Here is a 15,710-nt window from a genome sequence, read left to right as displayed (position 1 = left end):
AATCCCATATAATTTGTAGAAATCTGGTTTGCGAGACTATTTTCATCCTTTTCGGTTAGGAAAAATGCCAATAAATTGAACTCCACAAAACATTACGATAGGGCTAATAAGCAGAACTAGACGAGTGGAGAATCTCATATAATTTGTCGAAATCTCCTTTGCGAGACATTTTTCTCGGTTAGGAAAAGTGCTAATAAATTAAACTCCATAAAATGTTAGGATAGGGCTAATAAGCACGACTAAACGAGTGGGGAATCCAATATATTTTACTGACTCGTATGATTTTTTTAGAATGGGGGTGGTTTTGCGAGGCCCCTTAAGGCGGGAGGACATAGGCCGGTCGTGACGTTCCCGGCGTTTAGCTATGCCTCCGTGCGTGTGCAACTAGTCTTCGATCTAACAAATAATCTACATCACTAATAAAATATATTTAAGATAATTATAAACCAAATATTGTGAAAAATAATATATATTTCATATTTCAAGATCAATTATTAAAGGAGGAATTACATATTGAAGTACCATTTTATCGTACTATTTTCCAAATAATCCAAAAAACAATTGCACTGCTACATGTATGCAGTTTTGGTATCTAATCTAAATAAGGAGTCTTATGTGTTGAGACTTATGTATATCGAAGATAAACATTTTTGTTAGCGAAATTAATTGTACCTAAGTTTCTTAACAGCGCAAATTTTTTTTATCTATTTACAAAATAATTATTAAAATGAGCAAGATTTTGGTAACTAAATATATTTCCAATTCATGGAAAATTATGGAAGCTTTTATACGAGACATTTTACTAATTACAAAAGATATTGACATAAAAACAACTACAGGTTGACCCTACAATTAGTTTTATAACAAATGAGTATTAATTTCATACAAATTTATTAATCTTCTAATTGGATTTTAGTGCAGTTTTACCTTGGAATCTTTTCTTTCTGTGGAAAATGTCCAAAAACGTCAACATTATGCCCTCTTGCAGCAAGTTCCTTTAACAAAGGTTCCACAATTATGAAATGACTTCTTCCCTGGAACGGAAACAATACCAAAATCCTGTATCCGTTTCCCAAATTTAAACTTAATAATGAACATATTAAAAAAATGAAGTTGCTCATTTCCTACAGATCATATGCGCATTATATCACATGCACAAACACAGAATTCTGAACGATGCACTGTAACCATGCACTTCAAAATCTAATATTATCTATTGTCGTTTCTATAGTCACATAATGCAAGGCCGAATGCAGGTTTGTACTTGGATCATTTGCAGTAAAACAGTAACCATCATTTAAGTTGTTAATTGAATAATTAACGTAATCATTAAAGTAATTTTGCAGAATGAGTTATTATTTCGAAACCTTCCAACAGTCGATTCAAAGTCGAGTTCTTTAAAAGAAAACTTGAAATAGTAGCAGATTCACGGGGGAGGGAATATTCCTTCCTCCACATGAGATCTATGACTTATGGATTGGTAGGCACTGGGAAAAATTGAATTAGGATTCTGATAATCAAAGATGCTAAGAAAAAAATTAATATTTCATCCCGTTCCCCTAAAATACTTTTGAATTCGTTCCTATTTTAAATATTTATCAATTAAATGGTTTCTTTATGTCACAGTGTTAAACAAGTCTGTTTAGCTTTTATTTATAGACTAAAGAAATGACGTAAATTGAGTTTTCCATACATTTCCAATGAAGGTTACTACAAAACTTTTAGTCCAACATTAATAACGATAAGCATTACAATATCACGTTTTATTTTTAATTATGCCTATCACAATACGTACGTCAATACTTCAATTATTATATGCTACAAAAACATGAACTGCAATAAAAACTAATGTTAAAGGTTTGTATGGGGTACAATCAGAGACGTTCCTAACTAAAATTTACAGACCTCGATACAACAAATAATGCCTAGTGGATCTTTTGATTTAAAATGCTCATTTGTTCAAAATAAAAACTTTTAGTGCTAATTTCTTTTATAGTCGCACGAGCAAAAACGCGTAAATAGGTGGACGTGTGCAATACCCAATTTCTCCAACCAGGTCTGTCTGAAAATATCACCTACTTCTTGTTGTGTATCTATTGCCCTAAATAAAAATTTAACCGAACTCTCAAAATAAAAATTCCATTTAATAGACCATATTCTAGATATGGAATGTAGGCAATTTGTTTACTTTCATTATTTTACTAAACGTTTCAATCATTAGCAATTTTCACAATGTCCAATCAATGGCTATCTCAGCTGTATCAATGTTCTTTAGAAAGTAATGATGATGACGCATGGTGACCACAGACTTTTCGAAATTAAATTCCCTGACTTTTCCAACTTTTCCAGACATCTAATTTTAAAATCCCCTGACTAAGTTTAGAAACATTCAATTATATGTATGGTTAATAGACAACTGTATCTAAAGAATATTACTTCAAAAACGGGCAATAAGTAAGAAATTTTCATGCACATTTTTGTTTTATTTATATTTATTAAATAAATATGAAACAGTAGTACTTTTAGTTTTAAAAACTAGACAACATATGTAATACATAAATACTCTTTTATTTATCTTATTTACTCTTCAATTTTTCGATTTCATCATCTATTGATACAATATCTCTACGACTAGTTTCGAGTAGAGCTTTCTTTTTATCAAGATTTTTCAATTGCTGTTTCTTCATATATTTATTCTTAGCATCAAGGTCATCTAATTCTTTATCTTTTTTATTTTTTTAAATTTTTCTTCATAGCGGCTTCTTGTATTTTTAACCGACTNGAGGGACTGCCTGCCCACCAGCATTAGTGGCTGGTGGGAATGAAACAGCCAAAAGTAATGTTTGTAAGGTCGGTAGTACGGACTCGTCACGGACACTGTTCGGCCACAAGACGGTGGAGCGTGAACCATCCTTAATGAGGCTATTGTCTAACATAGATAAGTAGGACCAGTGAGAGTCTCGTCTTTTTCAAAAACGACGTAAACGATACGTAATTAAAAAAAGGACGATATTCAATTCGTCCTTTCTCGTACACTGCACACGTGAAAAATTAAATTTTCACTGTTTATAAAAGGTGCACTTTCGAATTTGGGAGAAATCTCTTAACTTTTCCAGTAAAATGGAATTCCATGACATTTCCAGGTTTTCCAGTTTTGTGGCCACCATGTGACGATACTGATACCTATGTAGAATATATTGAATATTGGGATAGGGCTGCACCTACAGTTATAGATTTCTTCCGATTTTGAAGGGGTAGGTGAAGGTTTATTTATTATTGAAAGTTACAGTTTTCAGAATAGAAATTCTTTTTTGCCTTCGTGTAATAAAAGCGCAAGATTGCAAAATGCATGTTTCTCTTCATGTAAATCAGCCTATTCTCTTAATTTCAAAGGTGTAAAATCGATTTAGAAGTCTAGGAGCACCGTTCGTTTGCCCTAGTAGTAGTTATGGCATTGATACCAAATTTGTTATTTGAATTTCTTGTTTTATTGTATTTTAATACATGTTTCAATAGCTTTGGAGCAACAAATTTTCATCATTTAGTGGAGGTAGACAACCACTCTCTTCTCTGAAATCTTCATTCTTTTAAAAATTTATTTGATTTTAAAAAGTACATTTCACTTTGTTTAATTTAAATATTGTAAAACAATAAAAAATATCGTACATATTACGTAGTTTCTTGACATCAATTAATTTCTTTTTCCAACAAAAAGCCAACGAATACTTCTTCTGACAATTTTCTTTTAAATAATTGACTTATTCTTCACTTCGTGTAAAATATGTAAGTCTGTCATCATCTATGCAAATTGGTAGCAATTAAATATTTCGCTTATTGGAATTTTCAGAAGACGGTTCTGCTTTGTTAAATTGTGAGTTAAATTTAGAGTACCTCATTACTATAGTTCTAGTAACCGCAACGTTCAATCTTGTTTACCACGTTGCATTTTGTATGTGCATTATTCCAATTAATTATTGCTTTAGTCCTTGAGTTACTCTTCCAACATTGCGTATTTTTTTTACAACTAACGATAAATAATCAAACAAATTTCTTATCATTCCTAATGTAAATATAACGCACATAAGTAATCAAATTGGAGTGCAATTATGTATTTTATGCTGAGGACAGACTATCTTAATAAGCCTTTTGCTCACATATGCAACCAACTCAATGCAAATTTAAATAATCAAATAATTAAATGATTTTACCAAGGTGGTAACTAGTGATAATATTTAGTAGAGTCCTATAACATGTTTATCTTATCATTAATAAAAACCAACAAAAATGTAATGCAGACGAGACTGAAAGTAAACATTAATGTGTGTAGGTACTTATAAATGTACACTAAACTAAGTGATTTAATTTTATTGTCGGTCCAATATTATCAGATACGGTTCACAATTAGATAGATTAAACAATAACTTTAAATATTAAACTTTATTTTTACACTTAACAAAAGTTTTGGCTATTACACAGTAAATTTTTTACGGCATAGTAAATACGGAATATCACAAATATATCAAATGAATTCATAAATGTAAACATGATGTTATAATTAATAAACCGATAAATAGAAACGGGGCATTCCAGCTATTAGAAGTTAAGGTAAATGTGTAGATGATGGCCCCGAAGGGGGTGGGGGTGGGTTAGATCGAAAGAGGAGGTCTCCCCAACCACTGTACCATAAAAAGTTCGTGGCGGTATCACCCCCCATAAAAAGTTATGGGGGTTAGATGGGGGTGGGGGAAGGGGGTTCGACAGAGGGTGGTCACCTGAGTAAAATCCCATAAAAAATTTGCGGCGGTCTCACCCCCATAAAAAGTTATGGGGGTTGANAGATTGTGGGTTTTATTAATAGTCTGAATTATGTGCGTATTTAAAATGATGAATAATTATTCGAAAATTTGCATTTTTTACTGGTTCCACTTTCTCGAAAAGAACGCCCGAAAACAGGTACCCTTGTACACAATATATTTTTTGCGTGTGTACACAATTGTGTATACTTGCCTGTATATAATTAGATAAATACAAGCTTATCTCATCAAATAATGACCGCATGAAAATTGCAGTTTCGTACAGCCTGCGGCTGACCTGTACAAGAGGTCTTCATTAAATCCGAACTGCTGCTGTATTCCAAATTTTATGAAGGAACCGGTAATTTTAGGGGAGCCATAACCGCGACGTTATTGATCCTTTTCGTAAACGTAATAAGACAAGCCGTGCTTTTACCTGAACGATGGTAAAAGATGCGTAGCTGCGCTCCATAATTGTGAAATATGAAATACAGGCACTTGGAAACTTTTAAGATTTCGAAAGTTTTGAATCGACGATCTTAAGTAGTCACGGTGTCGACAAATAACAGTTTGCCTTTGTCATTACCTCATTACATAGAAATATTTACATGCCTAGAAATGTATAAAAATTGGCATATTCATTAACTTCGAACCCCCATAACTTTTTATGGGGGTGAGACCGCCACGAACTTTTTATGGTACAGTGGTGGAGGAGACCTCCTCTTTCGATCCCCCCCACCCCACCATCTAGACCTTTACCGAAGTTAAAACAAAATAGAGAAGGATTCAAAACAATTAGGTAAATATTAAATATAACAGTAAGTTATTATTTCATAACTTCATGCAAAGTCCAACTTTTACTATGCATTAGTTTGGTATATAAAAATAGTACGGACCCGGCACGGACACTGTTCGGTCACAAGACGGTGGAACGTGATCCATCGTTAATGAGGTCCAGTTTTAATCCATTGCTTAGTATTCGGTATAACGCCGTTTCAATTCCGGGGCCGTCTGCCTTGGTCCAAGTTTTTCTGTGGTTTCCTTGAATCACTTAGGCAAATGCTTGGGCCACAGGTAATCTTTCATTCTATTCTCTCTTCAATTCGTCCGTCTCATCTTTCCCACCCTAACCACCTCCCACCTATTCCCCCCACGATTCCTAAAAGGAGGCTGAAGAGGACCTTCCGCCCTACCTTCCGGCGTAGTCCAGAGGGACTGCCTGCCCACCAGCATTAGTGGCTGGTGGGAATGAAACAGCCAAAAGTAATGTTTGTAAGGTCGGTAGTACGGACTCGTCACGGACACTGTTCGGCCACAAGACGGTGGAGCGTGAACCATCCTTAATGAGGCTATTGTCTAACATAGATAAGTAGGACCAGTGAGAGTCTCGTCTTTTTCAAAAACGACGTAAACGATACGTAATTAAAAAAAGGACGATATTCAATTCGTCCTTTCTCGTACACTGCACACGTGAAAAATTAAATTTTCACTGTTTATAAAAGGTGCACTTTTGATTCTTTTTGTTTTTTTCACAACACATTACATTACTTATGTCAGCACTGGCTAATTAAAGTGTTAAACGATCTTGACCAATATATTTATTACAAAAATAAATAGGTCAGAAGTTCAGTGTGAAATTGGTAGATAATGTTTAGCGCTGATAAGCGCTATTGCTGTCAAGATTCATTCAACGTAAATAAAAACAAAAGGTCATACTTCCGGCAACTCTAATTTCTCAATGTAATTGTTATATATTATGCGTCCTATAAGTAGTGTAGTGTTACTTTCACTACATCACCATAGTTGCAAATATATTTACGAAAAAAAATGTATTTTTTTAATGTAATAACTATACAATAAATTAAAAAAAATACGTAAAAAATTAATACTTTTATTGCTGTTTCATTTTGTGTTTATCGTTGCTCTTACAAAGCAAATTTAAAATACCTTTAATAACAATATAAAAGGCAAGAACGGAAATAATAATTACCGCTATTAATACTATAATTACATCTACAAGAAAGTATTCGTACCATGGCATTTCGACTGCCACACTTCTTAGATGTGGAGCACCCTTATATTTTAATACATATTCAGTCCAGTAAACTGCCGTGTCTAAGGCTGAATCTGGTCTATCGCGGAATAATTCTGAAAGATGCTCCGCGTTCTTTTTAAAACTAAAAACAAAATAATAAAATAATTACAAAAAAAGTAAGTTCTTCCATTATCATTTACCTGGGATCATCAAGAAGTTTGGTTACTGAATTACGAAATGTTTCTTTGGTGACATCGTTAAACCTGAGTTTCAGTGCTACTCCTCGAGATTCTGAATTGCCAATGTTAAGTTCCTGATCAGCAAATATGGGGAGTCCTAGCGTTGGAATCCCACAATAGATGCTTTCCTGGGTACCCATCAATCCTCCGTGTGAAATAAATAGTTTTACATTAGGATGACCTAACGAAATTTGTGTAATTAAAAACTAAAATACTTTTTTATTAGCTCTCCGATGAAAGTTATATAACTTTTATTTGCTACTCGATTGTTATCTCTTAAATTTAATTGTATTGTAGACGAAAAACTGTCATTAAATTGGATAGCAACAAGTGATGCACGTACTTAAAATTTTCAATTTACTTTGTGTTAAAAAACTTTGTCATTCATGCCAATTATCTTTGTTCGACGTTAAAGCTTGCTTTAAAACAAAAACTTTATTTTTAAACAAATACAAAAGAAGATGAATGAGACGTCTTAACGACCAGTACACTCATTTTATCTTAAAAATATCATGTGTTGTCGACTTTTACAAATTTTGATCTTCTACAAGATATGTACTAGAGGCAGGCCATTATTTGACAAGTGTTCATTATATTAATAGTACAATAAATAACTTGTTCATACAATCGTTCATTGTATTAATAATTTAATGCAATACATAACTTGCACAAACAATTTATTATTCTGCTTCTGATTTTACAACTGTTTATATAATGCAGCAAGTCCTAAAGCAAAGTCAATTCAGAAATATATGTAACGCATAAGTAATTACCATATTCCTTGCTGTATGAGGGAACCGGCATATATTAAGAATATTATAGGAATGTAAGATGATAGGTGGTCAAAAATCTGTTTAATGGAAGAAATGAGCTATCTTGAATAATAATCCATCGAAATTGGGACAGAGGCTAAGCGAGATGCTAGAGGATTTAGAAGCAACTGAGGTCTGTAGAACCATATGGAATGAAAGCAGAGGGGATAGTGATAAACAAAATTCTCTTGGCCTTGCAAAAATGTAAGACTAAGATTAAGACCGAGTCTCTCTTTAGAGTGGCAAGACTAAGGTCAAGACTAAGACCGAACGAACAAGGGCAAGACTAAAACCATGGTTGAATATATGGATAGAAAGCAGAGGAGATAGTTATAGCAAAATTCTCTTGGTCTTGCAGTTTTCATTTTGGCATTACGAAAATGTAAGACTAAGACTAAGATCAAGACTGTCTTTATAGTAGCAAGACCAAGACTATGACCGAAAGAACAAGGGCAAGACCGAACGAACAAGACAGACTAAAACCAAGATCGAATATATGGAAAGAAAGTAGAGGGGATAGTGATAAACAAAATTCTCTTGGTCTTACAGTCCTGATTTTGGCCTTGCGAAAATGTAAGACGAAGACCAAGACTGTCTTTATAGTAGCAAGACCAAGACCAAGACTAAGACTGAACGAACAAAAGCAAAAATGTAGACTCATTGACGAGAGGAAAGAGACGCTTGTACACATACTGTGTTGTGCGGAGGCAATTAAAATGCAACATGAGGGGATAAGGAGGTTTATGAACGAACGGAGAGGAAAGTGCAATGAGAATGAAATTAAAAATTTAATTGTCATTACTTTAAAAGGAGAAGTATGCGAAGGCTTATGCGAATATTTTAGAACTGTAGAAAAAGCTAAGTTGAGATATTAAAGTTTATAACGTGAGAGAAAAGAAAGAATTGGCAGAATAGACAAGGCCACCAAATGTAAAAAAATCAGAATAGAAGGTTAAACTTGAAGTTTTAAGAATAGGTATTATTATGGAATCTAAAATTAAGGTGATACTGTAGCTGAAGAGATTGTAAACACCTGCGAGTATAGAATGAAAATAAACTACTACTACTACTACTACAACGACTACATGTGTTTGTAGAATCATGTGGAAATCAAAATTGTTTCATAAACGAATACACCTTAGCCTATCGTTTCCAGTTTTTTCTTTTTTCATTTCTATTTGTTGAGAATATTTTAAAACTGTTAATTTTATTTGTTTGTTTATGATTTCCACAATGTTTACGTATTTTCTATATTCTTTTCTATGACAGCCCGTATAGACGATGGTTCGCACTTTCTAAAGTTATCAAGATTTAGGTTGACAGATAAGAGCTTCTTGGGCATTGATTATCTTTAATATGCCAATTTAGTAGATGTTATAACTCTTAGAGATTAGTTTAAAATAAAAAATATATTTCCCGAGGCTAAAAACATATTACGTAACGATTGGAATTGACGGTTAAGTAGATGGATAAGAATAATTTATTTCAGTTACGTAAAGTAATTCGTTTGAATACAGAAAAGGAAGGTAGGTACCTATTAGAAAAAAGAAACAGAAAAACCTACATTGCTTATATTGCGCATTTTATCTGTATAATAAGCAGCTACACCACCGCACTATGATAATTTAATAACAGGGGCTAAATAATTCAAGCAATCAATCACGTAACCAAACGTTGTACCAAACTGAATTATAATAAGTTTTTCGGTCAACGATTAAATCTTGTGGAAATGTCAAGGTAACAGTGGAACCATAAAATAATAAAAGTAATTCTGACTTTGCATTGTTTTAACTGAATAAAATTGCATCAATACATTCTAGGAACGGTTTGTTAGGCATTTTTAAATTCAGTTTAAAATATGTTTTGTATGTTGGATGTAGAATCAGAAAACGGTTATAAGATTAAACGTCTTGCTATGACCTATGTACGAACTGCCAGAGTTGAAGATCGGGTGAACTTTGGCCAGACATTAACTTGTCCAACATTGGCTGAACGGAGTTCATCCAGGTTGGGCATACAATTGATCTAGCAAGAATGGGTAGTTTTCTCTTTTCCAAACCTAGACCAAGGCTGACTATATTACCCTTGGCTGATTAATCTTGGGCCAGCTTTGGGTCAACTTGTATTGACCGAGGACTTATATTCTATACTTAAATTCAAATAAAACGATACCTAGAATGATTAAATAAATGTTGTAGTCAAATTGTATTTTATTTTTTATTAATTAAAGACACATTAATAATACTGTTCAAATAGTTGATTTTGAAGGAAAATGAGAAATTATTTTAACAATCTGAATTATATTATTTTTTTATTCACCATAAGGTCGTCACTCCTAAGACTGATTGGACACGCACCTCCACTCTTTCCTAAACCGAGCTAATCTCCGCGTTTCCCTAAAACTAGAACATCCCATATCCATAACTATTTGCGAATCTAATCCAGGCCTACCTCTACCCCTCCTAACTCCAGTTTCTGCCTCCAATATGTCTCTGACTAGACCTTCATGCCTGAGAAGGTGTCCTACCAACCTATCGCGCCTATTTCTTATTGACTTCCATAAAGTCCTGTGTTCTCATACTTTTTTTTTTATTAATAAAGAATATTGAACCTGGATTAAAAAATGGATCGCAACGAGACGTTCAATCTTAGAATTGACCGTTTTCGGAGTTTGAGTCAAAGATATACGATGCATTTCTACTCCTTTAGCTACTTACATAATATATCGCGTTGAGGCATCCATTTTTCAAAATAAATATTGGATGGAATCGTTAAATTTTTAGGGAACTTTTCTACTGGTCCTTTCCACAACACTTTGTAGGGTAACTCTGCAAATACTTCACAAAATATTCGCAAAATGTGAATTGGGAGAGTTTCAACAGCTATAAGAGATCCAAAACTCACGTATATTATTCCTCTGAACTCGTTTTCAATGTCCATTTCCATTTCAATTTTCTTTAAGAAAATAGGAATAAGAATGTAACAAATATGTGCTACTGCAGTGAAATAAAATATGTTTCCATTTTGTATCAATAATGGTACACAGAATGCCACATTTCTTACCTTTGGAAGGGGTTTAGACGGGGGAATATGTATTCCAGCTATTTCAATGAAATTTGGAACTTTCGGGGACACATAGTTAATACTAAAGTGAGTATTAATCAATACCATGCTAGTATGATTGTAAATAAGATCATTTAAATGAGGCATTTCTTGTCCAAAAAAATTCCTCGCCACCTCAGTATTATGACTCATAGAATACGTATCATAACTTAAAATAAAAACTTTTTAGAACTAGGAACACAAGTTTAAATTTAACAAAGCAATGCTTTTAATCAGGGATGTTATGCAACTCTGTAACTGTAATCGAAATCATCGAATATCCGAAATAAAAATCTAACCGAAACCGTAACGGATATGATATCCTAAGGTCGTTAGTCTTAGGACTAATTGGACACGTACCTCCACTCTTTCCTATCCTGAGCTAAACTTCACATTTCTTTAAAACTAGAACAACCCACATCCTTAACTATTTGCGAACAGCAATCTAATCTAGATCTACTTCTACTCTTCTTAACTCCTATTTCTGCTTCTAATTTGTCTCTAACTAGCCCTTCATGCCTTAGAAGGTGTCCTATCTCACCTATTTCTTATTGACTTCCGAAGAGTCCTCTGTTCTTCTATTCTTTCTAATAAATTATACCACCACTATTTCTTTTTTCTGTGATCATAGTACCAAAAAATAACCTAGATATAAATATATTGTAGTTCCACCACTACTCTATTTTTCTCCTTTAAACTACCCCATAAATATTAAGTATTTTTGGCTTATAGATTTCAGCGGTTTCTTATGTAAATCTGACCAGTCGAAATGTCATAACTGAATTGACAAATACTAAATTTGTTAATATCACTTTACTTTCTGAAAATATGCGTTTTTCATGAAAAGGTTTAATAATATTCGATAGAGGATTAAATTCTGTAACTGTCGTTCTATCTAAACTAAACAAGTTATTGCCGTTTAAAGTTTCTATTTATTTAATCATAATCTTTGGACACCCTGTATACGTTAGTCAAGTTTTCACAGTTGTGAGCAGGCTTCAGTTTAAATTTAGTAATTTAGTAGTAATACACGTTTAAGTTTAAAAGTTAAAATTATCAGTACATTTTCACAAAATTGATATTATTTCAACATCTTTAAGGTTTGGGTGAGCTCAACCTGTTCCATTAAAAAAAATACAACTTCGATACGTTTTGTTTTATGTACACCCTGTACATTATTAAACCAATAATAAATAATGAAAATGTACCATTTATAGATTCCTATCTACCCCCACAACAAAACTTTTTAGAAATATAGGAGTATAGCCGCTATCGCTCGTGACATTTAACGTAAATAACCCTGTATCGTATCGTATGCATAACATCCCTGATTTTATTAAAAAGAATTAAAAATGTAAAAAATTGGGACAGATACATATCACAAAATTGATGAAACTAAAATTATGAAACTTACACTGCAGATGTGAACAGATAACAAAGAGTATTCAATATCCTTCCGAATAAAGTCATTTTTCTTGAATAAGGCAAGAAGTAAACTGGTACATACGAAGGATTAGAAGGATTACCAATTCTTTTAGAGCCCCATGGTAAATCTATATTGGTGGAAATTGCGATAACGGGTGTTTTGAAATGATGAGCAAACCCGTACATGCAGTCAAAAGAAAATATTTCGGTGAATATTAAATCGTACTTTTTATTCGAATCTCTAAGATTTTTGGCAACGGTGGTATTGAACGCATTTTCGCAAATCCGAATTCCGAATTCGGTAAGGAACATATGAAATGATTTGAAGAAATTCTTATCCTCCATTTTATCGAAACTTAATTTTCCCACAATTTGTGGCAAACTATCCGCAATGCTGAGATCATTATATCTGAAACAATTTTACATTAAACATAAAACAAAGAATAAATTATGAATCTACTTTAAGCATATAAATTGCTTTTTATGTACTACCTACTTCTTTATCTAAGAATTACTTCATTTATAAATGCCAAAAATTTACATATTGTACCTAGGTCTTTTTCCATCAATTTTCCAAAATTATTTATCGTCCAAATACATTTGGTCGTGCTGTTTCGTTACCTTTCATTGCTTACAGTTTTTATCGCTATACTTAAAAATTGCTAGTAATATTTTACTGTTCACTTTACCAAAAAATACCTTGGTGTAGTGTCGTAAGTTCGAGCCAAATAACTTATAATTAATAGATACTAATAACTAGTAAGTATCGTCTGTTGAAATTCAACCGCTTGTGTCACTTTTTTTTACGTAATCGCAATTAAAAGATGCTGCATCAGCCAGAAACCAAACCACTCGTGGCAAGTCAGCAATGGTTTTACACAAAACATCCCTTCACTTTTATTCGTCATGTGGACGATGCCACGGTGAACTTTTACGAAGATTTCTGATTTTTTTCAACGTATATATGCTTTAATTGAATTTAATACCACTAATGACTATTTATTCATAATATATGTACGCCTTTAAACCTATTAAAAAAAAATAATTTTCATTGTAGAAAACTTGCTTCTTATGCTCGGAATTTTCCATAATTAGATGTATTCCGATGAATGATTCACTTCAAAGCTCATGAATATGTGTTTAAATAATGATTATTTTATGTTCAAGAGATCTATATGTTACTTATTATTATTATATCCTTTTTTATTTCTATCTATATTCCTGTCAGTTTACACAAAGCGTATACGTAAAGAAATAAGAATTCTTGCAATAAATTATTATTTTAAACAAGTGCATTTTCATTGACTCTATCTGTCCCAACGAAATGCAAATCTTTGAAATCGATTTAAATTTTGTATAGATCATTTTTTTCTGTGTAAATAAACTGAAAATACATTAGAAAAAGATAAGCTTTTCCACTAAAATTTTGACAAATTCATTTAGTAAGATAGTCGCAATTTTCGACATCCTAGTAGGTATATTATGCATCAAGGGAAGAAAGTATGTCCTGATGTGAATTGCCAATCGAGCCGAAGACATGACCAACATACTATGGGGAGAGAGTACCATAGTCTTTTCCGAGGCGCGTTTACGATTTCTTACTCCTGTCCCGAAAGTACGATTTTTTTTCTTATTTCAGGGACGAGAAGGTGCAACATAATCTTCCAGGCAAGAAATCGCATTTACTGTTTATTACGAAAGTATTATATTTTGCATTTACTGTTTATTACGAAGTATTATATTTTAATATCCTCCGCCTGGAAATTGCCACCCGAGCCGAAGGCCGAAAATAATATAAATCAACTTTCGTTTAATTTTTGATACCTATAGTTTTCAGTAATCGTGAGAACTTATCTATGTTTCTTCAAATATAAATAATCAAGAAGTTTCAGGAGTTACTGTTGTACTAATATGCAAAGAATAAAGGTTTTGCACAAAAAATAGTAAATAACTCATTCTACGAGACATATCTGCGAAACTGGATCCAGCAAAGCTATTAAAAGTTAGTGGTGAAACAAAATATAAACTCAATATTAGAAATCAGATGAAAAATAAAAAAAATATTAATATTTTTAGAAGGGCGTGATGACTTTAAAAATGGTTAAACTCTTTTGTTTTTGATTGGATTTTTAATAATTTCACTGGCGTATATTTAGGTCCAATGTCGTCTCTACACCATCAGCACTTTTTCACACCCTTCATCATAACATCGTCAGTCTTAAGACTGGTTGGACACACACCTCCGCTCTTTCCTATCCTGAGCTAATCACACCCTTACCGTATAAAATATTAGTTATAAAGAATAATAATACAATTGCTACAGAAAGCGTTAATTTGAACTCAATTTATCACTACTGTGACGCTAAAGAGTCAATCAAATTCGAAAACTTTAAAGTTATCGTAAAATATTCGGAATGCAAAATAGATATGCGAAAGTATATCTTCAACGTTCTTTTCATTAAATTTTTGACTGAATTAGAAGGCTGTATTAGCAGTCTTTAGGAATCCCTGAAAATGTAAATATTCGTTTATGAGATTTCCCGGATCAGCAGGTAAATCCGTTTTGTATACGTAATTGAACCAACCTAAGCTTTACGTTAGAGCAACAGCCAACAATCGGCGGCTCGCGGAAGGTCAAAAACTGATCCGACAAAAATTTTTTGAAATTATAAACTATAGAAGGGTAGATATAGAGGGACAAAAAATTAGTATGCAGTAGTTAGCAGTATTAGCATCTAGCAAGGAAGAGTTAGAGATAGCTTTAAATAAAATGAAAGCGGTAATGACAAAATAGCATTGTATAAATAAAAAAAGTAAAACAAAAATACTGGTAAGCAAGGGAAGTAGGGAAAGATCGAATATAAAAATGGAAGTCGAATGATTAGAAGAAGTGTCTGATTTTAGGTATCTAGGAAGGAGTAGTAGGGATATAAAGCAGAGGATAGCGCAGGATCGAGTCGCTTTCAATAAAAAGAAGTCACTTCTATGCTTTAATTATGCGGTTAATTTAAAAAATTGAAAACGATTGTTGTACTTAGATTAGATTACCGTTCGCAAATAGTTAAGGATGTGGGATGTTCTAGTTTTAGGGAAATGCGAAGATTAACTTAAGATATAGGAAGGAATGAAGGTGCATGTCAAACCAGTCTTAGAACTGTCGAGCGTGATGATGATAAACCATTCAAATAAATTTTTTAAAAGATATTTTACAATAAAAAAACTAAAGTGAAAATATTTTGCCGCCCTTACAGCTTCCCCGAATCAAACATTGCATACGTTTCTCCTACAATTAGTTATTTACTCT

General features: G+C 32.8%; 1 protein-coding gene across 1 annotated transcript in view; it reads right to left on the bottom strand.

Annotated features, from left to right (window-relative positions):
- Positions 1 to 6,668: 6,668 nt before the first annotated feature.
- LOC108733256 (UDP-glucuronosyltransferase 2A3) overlaps positions 6,669 to 15,710 on the bottom strand; it is a 12,817-nt gene continuing 3,775 nt past the window's right edge. The window contains exons 2-6 of the mRNA XM_018464349.1: positions 12,396 to 12,815; positions 10,943 to 11,150; positions 10,597 to 10,834; positions 7,029 to 7,248; positions 6,669 to 6,970 (exon numbers count right to left, since the gene is read on the bottom strand). Of these exons, the coding sequence (XP_018319851.1) occupies positions 6,685 to 6,970; positions 7,029 to 7,248; positions 10,597 to 10,834; positions 10,943 to 11,150; positions 12,396 to 12,815 (1,372 nt within the window). The 3' untranslated portion in view covers positions 6,669 to 6,684. The remainder of the gene's footprint in view (positions 6,971 to 7,028; positions 7,249 to 10,596; positions 10,835 to 10,942; positions 11,151 to 12,395; positions 12,816 to 15,710) is intronic.

The sequence above is a fragment of the Agrilus planipennis genome, unplaced genomic scaffold (assembly GCF_000699045.2).
Source record: "Agrilus planipennis isolate EAB-ADULT unplaced genomic scaffold, Apla_2.0 scaffold76, whole genome shotgun sequence".
NCBI lineage: Eukaryota > Metazoa > Arthropoda > Insecta > Coleoptera > Buprestidae > Agrilus > Agrilus planipennis.
This window is presented reverse-complemented; position numbering and strand designations above follow the sequence as displayed.